At 44.5% G+C, this 14,706-nt stretch overlaps 1 protein-coding gene across 6 annotated transcripts in view; it reads left to right on the forward strand.

The window, feature by feature from the left end:
• Positions 1–14,706, forward strand: part of PHKA2 (phosphorylase kinase regulatory subunit alpha 2) — an 81,929-nt gene that overhangs the window by 36,743 nt on the left and 30,480 nt on the right. For all 6 annotated transcript variants that reach the window (XM_060137189.1, XM_060137191.1, XM_060137192.1 and 3 more), the window contains exons 6-11: positions 1,942–2,022; positions 3,143–3,241; positions 5,032–5,178; positions 6,667–6,720; positions 7,345–7,467; positions 11,325–11,420. In XM_060137189.1, the coding sequence (XP_059993172.1) occupies positions 1,942–2,022; positions 3,143–3,241; positions 5,032–5,178; positions 6,667–6,720; positions 7,345–7,467; positions 11,325–11,420 (600 nt within the window). The remainder of the gene's footprint in view (positions 1–1,941; positions 2,023–3,142; positions 3,242–5,031; positions 5,179–6,666; positions 6,721–7,344; positions 7,468–11,324; positions 11,421–14,706) is intronic.

Genomic DNA, 14,706 nt, shown 5'->3' on the forward strand with positions numbered 1-14,706 from the left:
CCCACAGGTAGGAGGCTGGAGCCAGATGTGTGCCCTGGGCCAGGTGTGTGCGGGTGTAAATATGTAGAAACTCAGTTCCTCCAGGCTTTTGTCTGCTACAGAGAGTGGAGCCTGACACTTGTAGAGAACAGCTAAACTGCAAAGCTGAGCATAAGAGCAGTAAGGAAAGGGTAGAGTTTTTTTCTAAAAAGCCATTAAAGCAAGGATCAGCAAACTTTTTCTGTAAAGGGCCAGAGAGTAAATTTTTTCAGCTCTGCAGTCTCTGTTGCTGCTACTCAACTCTGCCATTGTACCACAAAAGCAGCCATAGGCAACTCGTGAACTCGTGAACGTGGCTGTGTCCCAAATAGACTTTATTTACAAAAAACAGGTGGCAAACTGTTTTGGTCCAAGGGCCGTAGTTTGCTGACCCCAGGTCTAAAGTGGCGATTCTCAACCACGGGCAGTCTTCCCCTCCCAGGGGACATTTGGCAATGTCTGGAGACGTTTTTGGCTGTCACTCTGGGGAGAGTGCTACTGACATCCAGTGGGTAGAGGCCAGCGATTCTGCTGAACATACTAAGTGCACAGGACAGCTCCACACGGCAGAGAATGATCAAGCTCCAAATGTCAGTGGTGCTGAGGTTGACAAACCCTGGTCTAAAGAAACTTGGGAAGTCTTTGTGGCAAGGGCAGGACTTTAGCTGGACCTTGGTGGATGAGTAGGGTTTGGATTGGCAGAAGGGAGGGAAAAGGGTGTGGGAGTAGCAGGAACAATAACAGGCAGGAACAGGCTGTGAGCATGGGAACAGCTTGGGGAAAGGGGTGCAGAGTGAAGGAGTATTCTTAGGGTGAAAGCTGAGTACTTAAGAATAGTAGAAAGTAAAGTCAGCTTGTGGACGTGCAGGAGGTGGGGCTGGATAATAGAGGTATGGCCATGCAGAGAGAGAGATTTGAACGTGATCCACTAGGGAATAAACAGGTCGTCATTTTAGACTCTTCTGCTGGAGAGTGAGCTGATCAAAGCAGTTTTTAAGGATGAGTCAGTCCCTTGGCTCCAAGGTTGGAGTGAGGACGGGTTGGAGCGGAAAGGCCCAGCTGTGAGGAGTCCTGAAGGGAAGGGGTCCTGGGGCTCAGCAACAAGGCCTGCTTGGCAGGGAAGAGTCTGAAGTCACTCTCGTGTGTCTAAGTCTAAAATTTCTCATTTTGAAAATGTTCATCTTTCTCTGTAATAATAAATGCCAGAATTTTGGCATTGGTCCTGTTCTTCTTGGGTTGCAGCCTTTCAGTAGTGCATATAGCATTATTTCAAAACGGTATCCAGTGCTTGGGTTTCTTCAGTGAAAATATCAACTATAAAAGTTAGGTATGCATGTATCAAGTCCTCTATGTGGACGGGCTGTTCTAAGCCAGTTCCTATTAATTTGTTTCAAAATACCAGGAAAGTCCAGTATTCTGAGCCTCAGTTTTGACTTTGGCTTCTGTTAGTTGCTGAGCATTTTTTTCCCAAGAGGTAATGTTAAAAGCAGGTATTAAATTATTTTAAATGGTTTGGTTGGCTTCACCTAGTTATAACCCATTTGTTAAAGTGTCTTTATTCCATCTTACAATTTAATACAAGTTCAAACGTATTAGATAAGTAAAGGGCAGCCTTTTATTTTAAGATAAAATGTTCTGGTCTCTACAAATCAAGAGTTTCTTACAAATTACTAACTTTAGAAATAAGAAAATTGAGAGTGTCTTTGTATGCATTTTTGTTCCACTTGAGTATTTACTTCCAAAAGTCTACCCAGAGGTCAAATGAACTGAAATCGAGAAAGAACGCAGCTCGAATATGTAAAGCCATGAATTTAGTAGCCTTCGAGAAGAGAGATTCATGTTTCTTCATGCCTGCAGTGACGTGAACGAATCATTTTTCCATAGCACTTTTCATATACCTCTTTTTCCCTTTTTCTCCCGCAGGATTATGGAATGTGGGAACGTGGAGATAAGACCAATCAGGGCATTCCAGAACTGAATGCAAGCTCTGTAGGAATGGCCAAGGTGACAGTCTCGTCCTGTTTGTTCTTCCTTCTGTGCGTCTGTAACTGCTTTGGTTTGGTTCTCATCGTTAGGGGTTTGGATTTGATCTGATAAGCATATTTTTCAAAAGTCAGCAAGTATGGAATTCAAGTGGCACATGTACCCCAGCCAACTGAAATTATAGGTAAAAAAATGTAGGTTTCTTACACCGAAATCTGCGTGTACCTGAAAATAAGTGCATTCCCTCCTTACTATCCATTGTTATCACCCACACATCTAAGCTCTTGCTGTTGTCGAAGAAGCTGGATGTGTGATGTCCAGTCTTCTTTTCTGGGTCATAAGGGGGGCTGAAGAATATGACCACTTTGTAGGACAGGGCTCACAAGTTTAAAAGTCTACAGGGTCAGGTCAGGCGAGTAATATAAACAAGTGAAGCCGGCCAGATAGAAAAATATCAGGGGGTATTGAGGACGCTGCAAACTTTCTCTGTAGGTATTCTAATTCAAAATCATTTAAAAAACTTCCTCAGGCCAAACAAAACATGCCTGTAGGGCAGATTCAGCCCGCTGGCCACCAGTTGACATGTCTTGCCCTAGACATTTAGCATACCTCCTCTCTCCCCTCTTCCTCAAGACTGAAGCATAATTTTAGACAGAATAAAGACTCCAGAACTAGAATTTTTAAAGCAACAATAAATTTGCCCTGTTAAGGTCAACTGACAGAAAACATACTTAATACTAAAAAAAGTTAATATTTTTGAGTGCCAAATATGCTAATGTTAGAAGTCAACCGCTAAAATAGGTGAAAGAAAAGCCGCCCATGAATTTAGCCCTCCACCCCTTACACACACAAAGCTGTGTTGTTAATGTTTCATTATTGGGTAGAATAGTAATTTCATTTTGGGAAATGGTTTTCTGTTTTCTCTTTCTTGTTCCTGCAGTGAGCAGCAAAACACAGGAAAGCTCTTATCCACTGAAAATAAGGATAGAACACGAGTATAAGACACTTTAGTGGATTTTAAAGATTTGTTTTACCACGTTTGGGAAAACGTATATGCTAGATTGCTTAATGAAAAAGGGGTGCCAGATGTGGGAGTGTATGTGTACTAGCAAGAACAAGTAATTCATACCTGTGCTTGTAGGCAGCCCTAGAGGCAATTGACGAACTGGACCTTTTTGGAGCCCATGGAGGTCGCAAGTCCGTGATCCACGTTCTGCCCGATGAGGTCGAACACTGCCAGGTAATGGCTCAAGGCTCTCACGTTCCAGAGAGTAGGGAAGGAGACTCATGAAGTGGAAGACTTGGGCTCCAGTTCAGATCCTCACCTTCCTAGCTTGATGGGACTTGGCTTCTTTGAGTTTCAGTTCCCTCATCCATAAAATGGGCATACTGGGACCTTCTCCTCCTGCTGCACAAGGTGGTCACAAGGATCAGAGTAAATCAACTTAGTTTGTCAGAGTACTTTGTAAACCAGAAAGTACTGTGCAAACATGAGACACAGTGATGATGTTGTATATGGAGTCAATAATCAAGGCAGCCTTGTTTCGTTGGAGGCAAAATCGGTTTTATGTTTTTTGAGCATGTAGGTGGTTTTCTCTCAGGTTTATTTCATGAGGTCCCCAAATTGGATGACTAGCAGGCAGGAGTTCACTTGGGGAGGGAGTGGGAATGGGCAGAATGGATGGTGGAGGAGAGATGATATGGGAGAAATGGCAAATTAGTAAAATCTCCCTGAAATATCCGTCAGAGAAAGGTGTGATTTGATGCAGATTAGGGGACTCCATTTAGCAGACAGTAGGTCACCAGTTGCTGACACATCAGCAAACTCTTATTTAGTGAGGGCTTACTGCATGCCAGGTACTGTGCTAGGGCTGTGGGAGTGAGATACATAAAAACCTGTAAGCAGAGCGCTTCCGGTGGGAGTGTGTGTTTCAGGCAGAGAGCCGAGGGAGAGTGACTAGTTAAAGAACTGGGCTTGGGGGTCATTTGGCTATAGAAAATGAAGCTTTGTTCTGAAGCTGAAGGGCTCCCCCCCATATTTAACTCCTTCTAGCTCTTTCCATTTCCCTCCATTATATAGTCCTTAATGGGGAGTCTGCTATTTCTTTGGGTGTGGTTTAATAAAGTCAAGCTGGTATGCATCTTAATAGATGTGTAGTCCCTAGTAGAGATTGCATGAGCTCTGTAGCCAGCTGGACCTGGGTTAGAATCCTAGCTCTGTCGCAGACTGGCTGCGTGCATTTAGGCATGAGTCTCTGTGTCTCAGAGTCCTCACGTGTGAATTGGACATAGTTCTCGAATTCCTTCTTCATATAGAAGATTTAATAAGCTTATGTTTGCAGGGGTCTAGTCCCATGTCTGTACATGTTAGATCTCAGTGTTAGCTCTCTTCCCTTCCCAAACTGTTCTTTATAATTTCACCTTCCTTTAGTTTACAGTACCGAATCCAACCACCTTATAATTGAGGCCATATTATAGTGCCACTAAGTAACCCATTCTTTCTAGGACTAAACTAATTCTGTTTTGACTAAACCATTTTGCCTGTTCATGTGGTCTTTTGAATTTGACTCCTTTAAGTAGTTCCTGGGTCACCCAGTCCAACTGGTCACATTCCACAGAAGCCAGACATTTCTTTGGCCTGGTCCCATATGTGTGTTCTTCTCTGTCTCTTATCTTCACAGCCAGGACACGCTAGCCTACTGACAAGGTAGTCCTTAGTCCCTTCCCTGCATGTCCTAAAGGCCCAGCGAAGTCAACAGAAGGCACGAAAGGAAGGGGGACAAACAGTTCTCAGCATGGGCTCCAGGCATACTACTGCTCTCCCCAGACCCCTTTTCTCCTGCAAGGAGCAGGAAGCATTGGCTGGGTAGGCGAGGTCGCCCAGCAGGGGCCATGTTGGAAGGAAAAAGCTCTGCTCAAAATTGGCACACTCATTCAAATGTTCCCTTGGGGTAGTGTCGTCGTTTCTAGATACTGTATGTAACTATTAGTGCTTCCGAGGTTAAAGCCACCTGTTTGTTTCTCGTTCAGTCTATTCTGTTCTCCATGCTGCCAAGAGCATCGACATCTAAAGAGATTGATGCTGGGCTTCTTTCCATTATTTCTTTCCCGGCCTTTGCAGTGGAAGATGTGAACCTTGTGAATGTGACCAAAAATGAAATTATTTCCAAGCTCCAGGTAAGCATTGGTCACACTGGTGCCCTTCTGCCCTGTGTTAAGTGCCCCTTTCAGACAGTGACGTGGAGCAGCTCACCCAGGCCTCGGTTCTCCATGAGATCAGTTGCTCAGTATCTAAGTCGACTCATGATCGAGGTTTCCAAAGCTGAGTCTGGATAAGTCTTGGAGTGACCAGTGCCTTGGTTCTCTTTCTAAGTAGCAGAGCTTCAATTCAAGCTGGCACCTTTAAACCCCAATTCGTATCACTCCCGTACTTCTAAGGCAGAGCTTCTTAACCCTTTAGAGATCCCAGACAGACTCTTTTAAGAATCTCTTGAAAGGTAAAGTCCCCGCCAGAAAAAAATGTACATGTCCCAATATCCTGAAACTTTACACACAATTCCTGGGGACTTGGAGATCCCAAAGTTAAATTGAGGTTAAAAAAAATCCCCGCTCCAGGGTGAAATGCAGCAACTATGACACATGACACCAAACTGAGAAGGTTACGCAGTACTCCAGCCAACTGAAGTTACCAGTAAAATGATTGAAGAATGTAAGTTTCCTAAACTGAAATCTGCATTTGATGATCCTACTTAGATTCGGTGAAAAATGCTTTTAGCCTTTGGAAACAAAGGGGTAAAGGGTCTCCAACCATATCCCCCAAAGAAGGCACTGTCTCAGTTAGGGGCCAGTGGAGAAAACAGAACCTCTTTAGTTTGTGGAAGTAGGCAGGGAATTAATGTAGGGAATGAAGCGTTTCAAGGGGAGCAGTTCAAGACCGGGCCTCCCAGGATGCCCCGAACACTACAGGGCTGGCCACTAGGAGCGTGCCTGCCTCCATGGCCAGTGCTAGAGCAGTGCCACTTACTTAAGAAATTGGGCAGTGGACACCCAAAACTGCGGTCCAGGGATTAGGGAGGCAGATTCAGAGAGCACTGCCACTGTCCTTCTTTCCTGACCCCCAAGAAGCTGGAGAGGAACACTGGAGCCTGCAGCAGGAAAACCAGCAGCGATGGCCCTAAGCCACAGGGAGCCCTGCCACCTCCCTCACCTACTTCTTGCCAGGTGCAGGCTTCTTTGCATCCGGAGCCTAACTGCGAGGAGTCTGGAATGTCCTGTGGCTTTCCAGTCTTTCCAGTAGAAGCAGTCCAGTCAATCCACGTATCTGCCTCGGTGGCTTCTCCAAGCAGTAAGGGCCCCTTTGCATCTTTGCACGATACAGCAAATCAGAATGAAAGGATGGTCATTCAGTGAACTATCGGTAATTAATCTCTCAGCCCTGACTGCCACTCTAATGGAAGGTTTTGGCATTCCCTTCCAAGCACTGATCAAACCTGAATTTACTTTGCTTATTACTTAAAAATAAGTTTTTGTACTGATAGCAAAGAGCATTTGGTACCCATTTTGTTACTAAAAGATTCATGGGAAAGGGGGTGAAGGGCTGACTTGAATCAAAGAGGCAAAGAAATTCTGTTTCATCAAATGCATCTTTTTTCTTTATCTTCTTAGGGGCGTTATGGATGCTGTCGCTTCCTTCGAGATGGTTATAAAACCCCAAGAGAGGTTGTATTTAAAGATTGTTTCTTCTGATTCCTTAACTGCTTCATATCTAAGTTGCCACTGTGGTGTTCTCCCTCTGTTGATTATAAAATTTACATGTTGGAATATAAAACTTACATGTTGGAATATTGGAAGCAAGTCTTAATTTTGGAGTCAGCAAGCTGGAGTTAGGCAATAGAATAGTAAGATCATCTGGAGGACAGCAAGCTGGTGGTTTAAAACCAGCTTTTAGACAAGGACAAACAGTTCTGTGGCTCACATGTTTTTTTAAAAGGCTACCTGTGGCCTCCTTGGGTTCCTTTGCCATAGTGACTGATATAATGATATCAATAAAACAGAGAGTCTGCCCAGCACTGTGAGAGGCAAATTGCTATTTATTTGTTATAGAGATATAGTAAGCTTTAAATAAAAAACTACCCAGGAGTGTTGTGTACATTTGATTTACTTTTCTGAAATGTTACCATGGAAAACTGCCAAAAATAGCATCTCCCCATTATAGCAGAATCCTAATTATGCCAGCCTCAAAGCTGCATTGAATCAGAAAGCAGGGGACACCCAGTGAGGTACAATGGTATTATGTATGTAATCTGACATTACCTTTTAGAGGGTTTACCTGTTTGGTTCCAGGACCCAAACCGATTGCATTATGACCCTGCTGAACTCAAGCTCTTTGAAAACATTGAATGTGAATGGCCTGTGTTCTGGACTTATTTCATAATAGATGGGGTCTTCAACGGTGATGCTGTTCAGGTGAGAAAATGCTGGGTGTTGTGTTGGTAATCAGCATTTTCATTCCACTGGTGTGCTGATTATTATTAGAACATAGGGTTATGCAGGAATTCAGGGCACTGTGTCAGTTATCTGTCACTGCTTAACAAACTTTCCTAAAACGTAGTGAATTAAAACAACAACTATTTTGTTTGCTTATAATTCTGCAATTTGGGCAAGGCTCAGCAGGGACAGGTTTTCTCTGCTTCACCTAGTGTCACCTGGGATGGTTCAGTGGGGCTGGAGGATCTATATCCGAGATGGCCTCCCTCACATGGTTGGCAGCTTGTTGGCCCAGACCTTGGTTCTCCACGTAGCTAGCTTGAGCTTCTTACAGTATTGCAGTCTCTGGACAGTTACGCTTTTTACATGGTGGTCATCTTCTCCCAGAATGCGAAAGCAGGAGCCGCCAAGCTTTCTTAAGGTTTAGGCCTGGAACTGGCAAAGTGTCACATCTGTTGCATTCTGTTGTTTAAGGGCTGTTGTTGCCAAACCAGGTTTGTTTTGCCAGAGAGCAGCAAGCAAGCCAAAACGCTGAGATGCCGAGGTTTGCAGCAAAAAGAGGGTTTATTCGCAAGGCAGCCATGCAAGGAGAAAGTCTCAGGGCTACCTGAGCGAAGGCAAGGGGCTTGGTGTATTTATGGGATAAAGAATAAAGCAGCAGGGCGGTCTGAGGCTGCGGAAAGGTGATTGGGAAAAGGTGCAGTAATTGTCATTCTGCCCAAGTGTAACTAGGCTACAGGGCTCTGCATGTTCCAAAATGGAGGTGCTTAGCATGCTCTGAGGGTGGAGTTTTCAGCCCTCTGATGCCAAAAGGTCAGCGGACACTTGGGCATGCCCAATTGGAGGGTCAGTGGTCCTAACCAGTCTTAACCAGCTCAGTTGGAACCAGACACAGCTGACTCCAAGTTCCTAGACAACAACTCGGGCAAACATCTTATTATTCAGGCAAAGTGCTGCTTGGAGGACTTGCAAGTCTTAAAAGGACTTTGATTAGTGAAGGCAGGTTACAGGTAAAATGGATTTGACTAATGATTACGCTTGGTTTCAGTCCCCCCTATCTTTTTTTTTTTTTTTTTTTTTTTTTGCGGTACGCGGGCCTTTCACTGTCGTGGCCTCTCCCGTTGCAGAGCACAGGCTCCGGACGCGCAGGCCCAGCGGCCGTGGCTCACGGGCCCAGCCGCTCCGCGGCGTGTGGGATCTTCCCGGACCGGGGCACGAGCCCGTGTCCCCTGCATCGGCAGGCGGACTCCCAACCACTGCGCCACCGGGGAAGCCCCCCTCATCTTTTGATCATTCCTCCATCTTAAGGGAAGAAGAGAGATTACCACTCTGGATACTTCCTGCCGATAAGGGGCATAGACCCACCTAGGGCTTGTGAAATGAAACTGTTTAGCACTCTTTTGAAAATATTTGCTTGTTCCCAGTTTCAAGTTAACATTTTGATCCCAATAAACAAACACCACCTATGTGCCAGCTGTCAAGGCATGCATAGGCCCAAGGTGGGTAAACCATAGACAGGTGTAGCCTGAGGGGCACATAGAATGCCGCATTGTTAAAACTTAGGCTCTTATTTTTAGGGATTTTATATAGGATAAGGCAGGGATCAAGTGTCTTACCTTTTTCCATATTGGAGTGTCTTGATCATTATCAGTTTGGCTGAAACAATTAGATATTAAATATGGAAGGGACACAGGCTGGGAAAAGTAAGTATGGTTTCTATAATATCCTGGCCATGTAGAACCTTGACAAGGGTAGATGCCAGGGTCATTTTGTTTTTTAATCTGAGGACACAAGGAGAGGACCAAATTTCGGCTTAGGATAAAACAGGTGACAGGAAATTCTCTGTTGATTAGCCTAACCCAATATGTTACATCTGAGGGCCTTTTATCGTAAGTCATTCAAGGGGAGGGCCCTCCATAAAGGCTGGAGGACTAGGAGGCGGGGGCCGTCGGGGGCCACCAAACAGTCTTCCACACACAGGTTTTGTTGTTGCTGCTGTTCTTTTCAGACCAGCAGTGCTTTTGCCATCCTTAAGGGTACTCTTAGATAATGTCTTAATTAATGTGTCAGCCTCCTAACTGGTCTCCCAGCCTCGCTTCCTGCTGTTTCTCCACACCATTGCCAGTGATCTTATTAAGAAAGAGACTATGCTACTGCTTTGCTTAGAAGCTTTGAATGGCTTCCTGACTGCTTTTGGGATGAGGTGCAAGCTCTTCACACGTTTTGTAGGATCCCATAAGATCGGGCCCTCGTTTTCACCAGTGTACCCCCAATTTCTTGTTACTTATTTCCTTTCTTGAGTTCTGTAATCCAAGCACATGGAAACTTTTTCAGTCCTTTGAGCAGGCCATGCTGTCTCTCCCCTTCTCTCAAATGCCCTTTCAACCCCCAACTTCCCCTCCCTCCTTCACGTGATTCGTTTTAAGTGTCTCTTCTTTCAGAAAGCCTAAAAGCTGGGTCAGGTGCCCCTTTTATATGCCCCACGGTTCTTACAACAGCTTGGCACCTGTAACAGTATTTCCCACTTAGTTGTCAAAGGACCCTGGTAGAGGTGGTCTCTCTCCAGTTCACTGGTGTATGCCCCACGCCTAGTACATAGTAAGTACTCAGTGAATATTTGTTAATGCAGCATTCATTTGTTCGAGACAGATTTCTTTAGCATTTGCTGCCGTGCATACTTTGGTGAGCAGAACAGACCTGTCCTCATGAAGTTTACGGGGCTGACAAACTCAAACACTTTGCTGTTTTTTTAATCTGTTCAGATCTCGTGTTCTGGGGTAGGATATGCAATCTAAGATTCGTTTTAGTTTTTGAAAGCTGCCTCTATTGAGGAATGCAGAGGTGTTTCAGAAGCGGCAGTAAATTTCAAATATTAATGTTCCCTCTTTGTTGATTCTCACTCTTATGCTTCAGTGATTATCTCGGTTCTTAACGTTTTCTGTCTTTTTATCCCAAGACTGAAAGATCTCAAAAAGATTGAGTTGGAATTTCAATTACGAACAAGCTTGAAAATTATCAGAAACAACAACAACAACAAAAAAGCTAAGGAGACAGAAAAGCCTGTTTAGTACCTTATTTTGTAGGTCTCACAGAATTTACTTCTCTCAGCCCCCTGTGCTGTCTCTTCCAGTTGCTGCCCAGTCACATTTTAAAGTGATGCACCCTGTCGTGCTTTGCTGTCCATAAATTTCAAACGAACAGAAAATGAGATCTGGAAGGCATTTGACTGGGCTCTCCAAAGATGAAATGTGTCAAATAGCTGGGTGGCTGTTAAGGGTTTTTTTCTCTCCATTTCCCTTTTCATGTATAGGGTTTTATTGCTGCCTTTTTAATTTAATAGAAATGTTTACATTAACAGCTTTTACTGAGTAGCACATCCTAAAAATTGGGGTATGTGGATCATAGTACCTACACTTCCTTTTCTTCACATCTTATTCGTTCAGCAAATATCTCGTGAGCAATAAATGTTTGAACGAGGGCTTCTTCAGTGGAAAACTACCAACAGGTGGAAATGGATGCACTGCCTAAGATCTGGCCTCCACTCCATAAAGCTTATAGTCTAGCTGGTGAGACAAAATTTAAATATGTGAGAAGTTAAGAGTGAAGTATTTAAATCACGAATTAAAGACAACACATAAAAGGCTAGTCGCATTTAGCTCCTCCTAACATTTGCTGTCAGCAAGAGTCCAGGTTCCTCCTGCAGTACTTGCTTGAGCTGAAGGTATTTGTGCATTTCTTAGCCTTGTGTCCTACTTCTGACCTGTTTGTTGCCAAGAGAGCTGTTTTTCTGTGTTGCACTGCTGTTTCCTACCGTGGGGGATGGGGCTATTTTCCAGGTCCAAGAATACCGAGAGGCCCTGGAGGGAATATTAATCAGAGGCAAGAATGGGATCCACCTGATGCCTGAACTCTACGCTGTCCCGCCTAACAAGGTAAGCAGGTGCTGCTTATCTAATACAAAGTGAGATGGTGCTTGGCATTTGGGTATTTTTCATTCCCCCTTCAGACCTAACACTTTTTCTCCAGGAGAAGTGGTTTCTAAACCTTCAGTAGTGTTCCTGTTTATCACAGGAGTTTCGGCTTTGGAGCCATGCTTGACCTGGCTGGTGCCCAAGGGAGGCGTTAGTTGAGGACCTTCAGAGGATACTTGTCCTTCTCCGAGCCCAAGGCCACACAGGCCCTAAAAAGCACAGAACACTATTAGGCACCATGTTCTCACACATTTCCATGGAAGAAGAAAGCAGACAGAATCTCCCTGGGAGAGGGGGAGAGGTGTATAGGCATACCTCGCTTTACTGCAACTTCGCAGATAACTGCGTTTTTTTTTTAAACAAATTGAAGTTTGTGGCAACCCTTAATTGAGTTCTTCCAATAGCATTTGCTCACTTCGTGTCTCTGTCACGTTTTGGTAATTCTTACAACGTTTCAGACTTTTTCATTATTACTATATTTGTTATGCTGACGTGTGATCAGTAATCTTTAATGTTACTACTGCTGAACTTGATGAAGGTTCAGATGATGGTTAGTATTTTTTAGCAACAAAATATGTTTAAATTAAGATACATACATTTCTTTTAGACAAAATGCTATTTCGCACTTAGTAGATTACAGTATAGTGTGAACATAACTTTTATATGCAGTGGGAAACCAAAAAATTTGCGTGACTCCCTTTATATTCATTTTATTGCAGTGGTCTGGACCCGAGGTGTGCCTGTATAGGGTAGCTGAGAAGCTCTTCCTTTGAGTCAAGCAGTTCCTGAGCTAGAGCTTGAGTAATCACTTAGAAACCATTCTATATCATGAAGAGGGAAACTGGCCAGTTCCAAGAAGATGCCCAAAGATCGTTTTTTCTATCCACTTTCCTAGCTTGGGTCATGATGGACCTATGTATCTTAATGGGAAGATTTCCCCATACATATCTCATGGTTAGCAGAAAAGAATTCTCGATTCAAGGCTATTTCTCTTTTGAATGTTCCTGTTGCTTCAGAGCTTCATTATTGCATTTTGGGGAGGAAGAGATGTCAGAGAGCAGTGCCCTTCCCCCGGTTGACAGGGCCTGCACTAGAGCGTAACCCTGCTGTCACACAGCAGCTTGGGCCTACGAGTTTGTGGTTGAATCAGGCCCACGAGCACATGGTCAGGGGACTGGCAAAGGCCAGTTCAGAGAGGCAGAGCTCAGACAGCACTGGGCTCTGCCTGGAACCAGACCCCAGGTTCAGGGCCTCCTCACAACCCTATGCTGCCTCCTAATGGGTGGTGCATTTCCAGGGGATGGACAGTCCCTCACTGTAGAGATCAGGCCATGGAGCCTGCAGGGGCTGTTTTCTTTCTAACTGTTAGAAACCTAGGTTTCCTGCAAACGTATTCATTTTACTATGTGTGATGTGTATGTGGTGGGGGGGGGGGGCTGACAGTGGGGGCTGGGTACTTACTTCCTAGCAACTGCGTGTTCAGGTTGCCCCTTTTCCAGTATTGAGGCACTTGACAAAACAAAGTTGGTAATGGGCCGTAATTTGGAACCTGAAAGCATAGCAAGGGAAAATAAATAGCTTCAGGGGTATTTTGCCTATTTTATGATAGAGAATAACCATCTATCCATGTTCTACTAAAAGGCATATTTCCTGACTGTAGTAACTGCTAGGTGTTATAAGCTCTCCTTTTCTTCCTGGTGAACAGTTCTGGCTACGTGTTGTAAAGGGTTACTCTGCAACTTTTCTCTTCTGATCTCTACACTGACCTTTGGGCTTGTACTTGTCATTTCAGTATCCTCCTTTATCCAGTGTGTTTACACATCAGCTAGGCACCGATTTTGAACATTCTTTTATTTTGAGCAGTTTGTATCTGTGCTGGTTCTGGATGACAGCTGGGAAGTTTCACCCATCACATCACAGTAACATGCAGAGACCACCACAGACAGGGCTGCCCCGACCCATATGGCACCTTTGTGCAAATTAGGAAAAGAGCCTCACCCTTGGAGTGGCCACAGCTCTGGGCCAAGGCGCCATCCAGCCTGACTTTCAGCGTCACTCACTTCCTCAGGTGGACAGGCTTTTGCAGGGCGCCACCACCCACGGGGCCTCCATTGGACAGCTCGAGACTAACGCAAGCGTACCCAGCAGACTTGCTTGGAGCAGCTGCTCTGGGCTGGGCAGCAGGCTAGGTACTGGGGTACAGAGGGGTCATGACGCTGGCTCTGCCTCTGCAAACTTGCAGGCTGGGGGGTTGGAGGAGCGAATCCATGGGATGGAGGGCAGACAGAGGACCGCCGGCGGCAAAGGCTTGGTGCATTGGAAGACCTGCAAGCCGATTGGAAGGACTGAGGTGGAGAGGGGGAGACACATACCTCCACGGGGAGGCAGGAGCCAGCAATGGGTGGGAGGAGGGCAGAGCCAAGCTGTCTTTTGACCCAGATATCTTGTTTACCTTCTGTTCTTTGCATCGACTATTTCCCATTCCAGATCTATGTAATCTTTCTTAACAGTACTTACATTTCAAAAAGTTTTAATGTACAATCTGACTGTAAAAGTAATTCTGCATACTGCAAAACATACAAGATTCTATAGAAAGAAAATATTTCTCCCGAATCTTACTTCCCAAATATAACCACAATGATGTTTTGGAGAATCTCCCTCCACGTATTATCCTATTTGATTACTGGTAACATTTAATTCTGTTCCGTTTATGAGCTTAAGTTTTTCTCCGTTTACTACAGAAAAATTTTTTAAATTTACTGCATGTATTAACAACATCACTGATTAATTCACAAGCAGAGAATGGCTCGTCTCATGATGATTTTCCCCTTTGGAGAAAGATGTGTTTCCTATTTCCTTCAATTGGCTTATGTTTTCTGGAGAAGAAAGTGGTCACTAACATTCCCCCAACCAACGAACGTTGTAATGACCCAAAACCCAAAGGTCAGCATGGAGTTTACAACAGAGAAAATTGCAGCCTTTTACAACACGTAGCCAGCACTGTCCATCAGAAAGAGAACTGTAGCTTATTTTGATGAGTCAAAAGCCCCCAATGGATTCAGCTTTTTGAGTCCCTGATGGAAAATTAGTGATCTAATAATACAGTTGTTTTTCCTCAATAAATAGCGCCACCTTCTGGTAATTTTCTTGCATCTGCACACTGAGTTTATGAACCCCTGAGGAGAGCAAGATAGAAACCTGACTCAGCATCCAGAACTACACTGCCATGGCTGTTGGCTGATGTTTT

Source organism: Lagenorhynchus albirostris, chromosome X (genome assembly GCF_949774975.1).
Source record: "Lagenorhynchus albirostris chromosome X, mLagAlb1.1, whole genome shotgun sequence".
In the NCBI taxonomy this organism is placed as follows: domain Eukaryota; kingdom Metazoa; phylum Chordata; class Mammalia; order Artiodactyla; family Delphinidae; genus Lagenorhynchus; species Lagenorhynchus albirostris.